The sequence below is a fragment of the Gymnoscopelus microlampas genome (genome assembly GCF_963454915.1).
Source record: "Gymnoscopelus microlampas genome assembly, chromosome: 22".
Lineage (NCBI taxonomy): Eukaryota > Metazoa > Chordata > Actinopteri > Myctophiformes > Myctophidae > Gymnoscopelus > Gymnoscopelus microlampas.
This window is the reverse complement of record NC_139959.1, coordinates 31,662,850-31,670,417: the sequence shown is the minus strand read 5'-3', so window position 1 is coordinate 31,670,417 and position 7,568 is coordinate 31,662,850. Positions and strand designations below refer to the sequence as shown.

The window sequence follows — 7,568 nt, the reverse complement described above, 5'->3', positions numbered from 1 at the left end:
TCTCTCTCTCTCTCTCTCTCTCTCTCTCTCTCTCTCTCTCTCAGATTTCTTTGGCTATTCAAAAATAGGGCTATGAGCTTGTAGATCTGCCATTTTTGAAAAACCGTGAAAATCTTTGAATAATATGTCTTTAAAGCGAACATTAAACTCAAATCTTTGCTTCTGGAGGTCCCTGGAACAAAATATTTGACAAATGTTCGCTTTAAAAATATATATATATTTAAAGATTTGCAAACATTTTCAGGATTTTTCAAAAAATAGCAGACCTACAAGTAGATCTGCTATTTTTTAATAGCCAAAGAAATCTAAAATGACAGAGAGATTGACAGGGTTGAATATATATCGTCCCCACTGACATAATTTGTAAACATCAACAAACCCCTCGATTGGTCCCCTCCCACTTTTTGCCACACACCTGACCCCCGCCCCCCTCTCTCTCTCTCTCGCTCTCTCGCTCTCTCTCTCTCCCTCTCTCCCTTTCTCTCTCTCTCTCTCTCTCTCTCTCTCTCTCTCTCTCTCTCTCTCTCTGAGGTTCATTGAGGTTTCAGTGGGACTCAGCAGCAGCAGCAGCGAAGAGGACGAGCGTGTGTTGTTGTGTGTTTAATAGAGAGTTGTGATTGTTAACAGGAATAATAAACCCATACAACAACAACAACAAGGAGTAGGAATTGGTGAAATGAACCCTCAGTGTGCTCGCTGTGGGAAAATCGTCTACCCGACAGAGAAAGTCAACTGTCTGGATAAGGTGAGATTCTTTTTTTTTTTTTACTACTGAATTACAATGATAATTGGCTCTATATGCACAGCAGCGATATTATCACTTCCTTCGCAGGTGTTACCAATGACACTAATGAAGGCTCTGTTCCATTTAGTGTAGTACTGTAGTTCTCAGACTTTTTGATTTCCACGACCCCCCCATAAGAGTGTACAAATGGAACCAAATGGACCCGTTACGGGTCCATTGGGTTCCATTTGTACACTCTCAGAGTTACACACCCGTAAGGGACCATTTGGAACCCCCTCAATAGACCCAATGGTGTAGCAGAGTGTTTCCAGTGAGCCAACATGCACAATATCAGCACCCTGACTCTGTTTGACCAGAATGGAACAGAGCCTTCATTAGTATCATTGGTAACACCTGTGAATGTCTTATATGGCTGCTGTGCGTAGAGCCTATTACTATTGGTTATTACGGTGGTTCTCAAACTTTTTTCATGTCAAGGACCCCCTAAATCAGTGGTTTTCAACCCTTTTCATGTCAGGGACCCCCAAATTGACACGTATTAGCCTGCGGACCCCCATTTGAAAGATATATGCCAGGGACCCCCATAAGAGAAGACTTTTATGGCCAGTTTGACATGCATTAGGCTACGGACCCCCATTTAAAGGCATCTCTATCTCTGGGACCCCAATTTATATTGTAAAATCACGGGTCCATTTGGTTCCATTTGTACACTCTCAGAGTTACAAGAGTGATAAGGGTCCATTTGGTTCCATTTGGTTCCTAAATATCTATCATTTACCTGGGGACCCCCTGGAACCCCCTCAAGGACCACTGGTGGTCCCCGGACCACTGGTTGAAAACCACTGCCCTAAATGATATGTATTTGACCAAGACCTCCATGTCAAAATATGTCTGGTCCAGGGGACCCTCCAGCAGCAAAGTTTTGAGAAATGTTCGCTTTAAAAAATATTACATTCAAAGATTTGCACCCATTTTCCACGATTTTTCACAGAACAGCTGATTATGATGCCATATTAACACATTTTGCTGGGGACCCCAGTCCCTGGTACCCCTCCAAGGACCCCTGGGGGTCCCCGGACCCCACTTTGAGAACCAATGGATTACACCTGTATCTGAACCGAGACGTTTTCTACTCTCTGATCCTGCAATGATGCTATAATCTCACTGAGTGTTTCCAAAACCAGGGATGGAAGAAGTAGCCTACTCACATGTTTTACTTACTTAAATGTATCAATACTGCAATGTAGAAATACTCTGTTACAAGTAAAAGTCCCGTATTAAAAATGTACTTGAGTAAAAGTATAGAAATATTGGCATCAAAATGTACTTAAAGAACCAAAATTAAAAGTACTCATTGTGAAGAATGTCCCATTTCACAAGTTTCACAAAATGTGTAGGACTGAAATGGTTGTGTTTTGTAAGAATAATCAAAATCTACAAAGTAACTAGTAACTAAAGTTTTCAAATAATTGTAGGGTAGAAGTAAAAGTACTAGAAATTGGAAATACTCCAGTAAAGTAAAAGTACAGTACTAGAGTAAATGTAATTAGTTACTTTCCACCACTGCCTAAACAAAGACTTCAGAGGTCCAACATGATGCATTCTCATATCTAAAATTACCCCAGTGTCAATTTAAAGTTACCCGTAACTTTTATGTATGTCCTATCCGGGATTCGATCCCCCCTCTCCCACACTTGAGACCACATTTCTACCGCTCACGCCAGAGGGAATCCCAACTTTATGCCCTACCCTATGTCTAGGGTCTAAATTTCTCAATGGAAGAGTAGGAAGACCGCACCTACAAACACAGCAAATTGTAGTTATACTGTATTAATATACTCAGATGAGTTTGATAACGTTTTATTAGTTAAATTAGCCCGAGATTGCAGCCTTAACTCTGAGAGCATGCGGGTCCATTTGGTTCCATGTTTATGCTCTCAGAGTTAGAAGGGTATAGGGGCCCTGGATCCATTGTGGTTCTGTTATTGTACTCTCTGAGTTAAAGTAACACTGAGTACTTTACCGTGTTGTTATTACAAGTGCACTTATTTAGACATGACTCATGAGTCCGACCTATTCAATGTGATTGCTTAACTCTGAAGTTATCACAAGTGATCCTCATTTCCTCGTTTCAATCAACATCTACATTTTATTTTGAAATTTAATGAGAGGATAAGCCCCTTCAAAGATGCAGCATCTCGTTTTCAAGAGTGTCCTCAACATTACCACCATATCATTTACACTTTAGGCATTTAGCAGACTGCAAGGTAATCACATACATAGAATCCAGAGAGACATTTTAGTGTCCCAAAAAAACTAGGATCCCAGGTAAACCAAGCACCTAGCATCTGCCTGAGCAAAACTATCGAAATAACAACCTGTCCATTAAACCATAGGATATTCCAGGTGAACAACGAACCTAGCATCTGTTTAAGTAACATGCTGACGCTATCTAAATTACATTCCTAACATTGTGGTCAAGAAAACAAACCTGTAAGTAACAAAAACATGAGAACGAGTGACCATGATATCTCTGCATATCCATCCATCTCGTGCTGTATTATTGAGTGGTGGTCGGTAACACAGTCACAAGGATATCTATTGCATAATGATGATAAATTATTAATAATTTCTTTAGTCGTGTCAAACGCTTGTCTGCTGTTGGGCATCAGATGACAGCTGCTGTGAAAACACACGCACGCACGCACGCACACACACACACACACACACACACACACACACACACACACACACACACACACACACACACACACACACACACACACACACACACACACACCTTTTCCATCTATCTCTTTTGGAAAAGAGAAGTCATTACTTGAAATTAATCATTTCATAACTTCTGTTTCACACTTGATACTAATAAAGTATTACGCTCTCTCTCTCTCTCTCTCTCTCTCTCTGTTCTCCAGAACTGGCATAAAGGATGCTTCCACTGTGAGGTGTGTAAAATGACCCTGAACATGAAGAATTATAAAGGTTATGACAAGAAACCATACTGCAATGCGTGAGTACAACTCTCTCTATCTCTGTTACTCTTACTGTATTGCCCTCTCATGGGGTCCCACGGGGGTCCTTGAGGTGGTTCCAAATGGACCCTTACAGGTCTATAACTCTTGAGTGTACAAATGGAACCTTAGGTAAAAGTACACTCGCTCTGTTTCTCTCATTCCCTCTCTCCCCTGTTTGTACCCTCCCTCGCGGTGGGTGTCAGAGTGGAGCAGGTTGGTTCCTTGGCATGGCTGAGCTTGGTTTGGATCAGTGTGGCTTGGGCTGACTTGGCGGTTTTCATCAGTACACAACATCATGGCCCAGCCTCTCTCTCTCTCTCTCTCTCTCTCTCTCTTCTCTCTCTCTCTCTCTCTCTCTCTCTCTCTCTCTCTCTCTCTCTCTCTCTCTCTCTCTCTCTCTCTCTCTCTCTCTCTCTCTCTCTCTCTCTCTCTGATCCTCCTAAAACCTCAACCCCATCAGAGGCTCTCAGCAGGGCACACACACGCCCGCCCACACACACACACACACACACACACACACACACACACACACACACACACACACACACACACACACACACACACACACACACACACACACACACACACACACACACACACACACACACACACACACACAGTTGGGAACCATTGATTTAGGGTAAACATTTTAGGTTTGAGAAATATGAATGCATTTTTAAAGCAGAGTGTTTCTTTTGTGATACTTGACACTGCATTGAGAGCACAGTGAATTCTCAATGTTGACCATGATATTAACAACTCCCGAAGTCAACCGTTTACAATCATTTGAACTTGGTTAAAGTATGTGAGCTGTCATGTGCTGCCATAGCGTCAAGTAATAACAACAGAGCAGAAGAAACCTGTAGTATGTTAAAGGAGAATTTTAGATTTTAGTCCCCCCCCCTACACACACACACACACACACACACACACACACACACACACACACACACACACACACACACACACACACACACACACACACACACACACACACACACACAGTCATACTGCTAGACTTAATAGTTGCCAGGAATGCGGGTGAAAATGTCCTTTGACCCTGTGAGGTCATAGTCATTTCCTCAGAGCAGGTAGAACACTCCATCTTTGTTTGAGCTCAAAATAGCCTCCTGTCCTCTTTCAAACTGCTACCACCAACACCTGAATGGTTCAATCCAGTGGTGTAAAGTAACTAAGTACATTTACAGTACAAGTACTGTACTTAAGTACAATTTTGAGGTATTTTTTTTACTTCAGCGGAGTATTTCCAATTTTCTGTACTTTTACTTCTACTCCATTACTGTACATCTCAGAGGCAAATATTGTACTTTTACTCCACTACAATTGTTTGAAAACTTCGGCCATTTGAAAATAGCCGATCTACAAGCTCACAATAAGTCGCATCGCGACGCATTGTGAGATTTTTTATACATTTGAGAACTTGAAATGATGAGTACTTTTTTTTTTTTGGTACTTTAAGTACATTTTGATACCAATACTTTTGTACTTTTACTCAAGTAACATTTGAATTCCTGACTGTTACTTGTAACAGAGTATTTCTACATTGCAGTGATTGATACTTTTACTTAAGTAAAACATTTGAGTACTCAAACCTCAAACGGCTACCCCGAACACCTGACTGGTTCAAACTAAACTCCTGTACTCTCTCAAACTCAAACTAATGAACTAATGAATCAATGAATGTAGAAGGAAATCAGTGTTCCCATGGTTTCGGTTTCTCGCCCAGAGAGATGGAGGAGATGAAAGTCAGAGAGGAGGATTATAGAACCACATGAGTACCAGGATTCTGTGAGGCCTTTTCTGCTAATTAAAATGGATTAAACACACGCACACTTGCAAACATGCACACATGCACACATGCACACATGCACACAGAGTTTGATGTGATCAGGAGAGATCAGTCTGTGTTGTGTTGAGATAAGCAAATGTTTATAATGTGTTATTAGGTCACGCACGCACGCACACACGCACGCACACACACACACACACACACACACACACACACAGGAACACGCACCGCACGGTCATGGGAGTGTTTAATAGATGTAGTAATCTGCAGTGTATGACTGACCTCTGACGATGTCAATTTAACAACTTATATACCCTATATACTTTTATATATATATATAAAAACTCTTTCACAATTATATGCAGGAAAAGGGGAAATCATTTTAGTAAACATAGAAGTTAAATATTTTGAAAGTATAAAATGTGTTGTTTAGGTACTTCTGTAGCCTGCTGGCAGTGTGCACAAGACACTTGACACTGATCGGTTCGGTGGTTTGTGAGATTAGCTCCAGACACAGAGACAGACAGACAGACCCTCTCCTAGAGCCGGCTTACCGCTGAGGAGCCAGCCACGGTGTAAAAATGTGTTGTGAGCTTGTAGATCAGCTATTTTCAAATAGCCTAGGTATAAAATAGGGCTTAAGTGGTTAATGTATGTTTTATAATGTAATCATTTATATCTGCAAAGTAACTAGTAACTAAAGTTTTCAAATAATTGTAGTGGAGTAAAAGTACAATATTTGCTTCTGAGATGTAGTGGAGTAAGTAAAAGTATAGACAATTGGAAAAACTCCAGGAACGTAAAAGTACCTAAAAGTTGTACTTAAGTACAATACTTGAGTAAATGTACTTAGTTACTTTACATCACTGCATTTCGCTCACCCCAGAGTTGCGGGTGACCAATCAGAGCCCACTATTCAAAGTGGGTCATTTTTTGCTTTGACGTTTGAACCTGTTAGTATTAACCACCCCTTGGAAATGAATCTTCCACACCGATGTTTCTGACTAATATCTACGCAGTGATATTAGTCTGGTCATGCCAGGCTACTTGAAACCCAGGCATCCATATTCTGGGGGGAACATTAGCCAAAAACAGCCGATCTACAAGCTCACAATGTGTCACAATGAGAGATTTGGTGTGAAGTGGGCGGTGTGGTCACAGTGGTCATCACAGTGATGGAAGTGATCCACTTAAAAAAAACATTAAAGGTGTTTTTTTTAAGTCCATACTGCTATTCATAGGGCTGCACATGTGTCATGTGTTTCGCTAGCCAATCACAGTCCTGAATTTGCAAAGTCAGCCAATCACATTACAGCTAGTGGTGATGACACTAGCTGTAATGTGATTGGCTGACTTTGCAAAAGTATAGATTTGCATTTGCATTGTTGTAGACTATTGGCCAATCACGGTGCAGGATTGGTCAGTGTCCAAACCTCACTTATAGGGGGCGGTTACACTGCCCCAAAAAAAAATAAATGCATATATACATGATATACAGTTTTTCTGGGCGTCCCTTGTTTTTCTTAGAAACTATGCCTTATTTGAATTTCAGGTAGTTGGCACTTGGCACAGCCCTGCTGGCTTTCAAGTTGTTAAAGCGGTTTACAGTGACATTTTACAGTTTTGGCTCCAGCCTCGGTGGCTTTTCACAATCACCACGGAGACTCTCATTCACAAACGGGGGAACATCTCCATGGCAACCTGTGCTGCGCTATTAACCTGTTCCAGACAAGGTTATGTTCAGCGTTTAACACAGGTCAACACTTAAAAAAACAGCTCCACCGCCTGACCAGTCAGCTCTTTGCAAAGAAGTGTCACATTGATGCAGTTTGTATTTGTTGCTCTATTTGGTAATAATGAAAGCTGCTTATGTAATTCTGTAAGGAAACAAACACACATAATAACTATGTGTGATCTGTCTGTCTGTCTGTATGTCTGTCTGTCTGTCTGTCACTCTGTCTGTCTGTCTGTCTGTCTGTCT

At 41.2% G+C, this 7,568-nt stretch overlaps 1 protein-coding gene across 2 annotated transcripts in view; it reads left to right on the top strand.

Annotated features, from left to right (window-relative positions):
- The first annotated feature begins 606 nt into the window (after positions 1-606).
- Positions 607-7,568, top strand: part of nebl (nebulette) — a 155,742-nt gene continuing 148,780 nt past the window's right edge. For both annotated transcript variants that reach the window (XM_084049302.1, XM_084049301.1), the window contains exons 1-2: positions 607-745; positions 3,679-3,773. In XM_084049302.1, the coding sequence (XP_083905428.1) occupies positions 677-745; positions 3,679-3,773 (164 nt within the window). In that variant the 5' untranslated portion in view covers positions 607-676. The remainder of the gene's footprint in view (positions 746-3,678; positions 3,774-7,568) is intronic.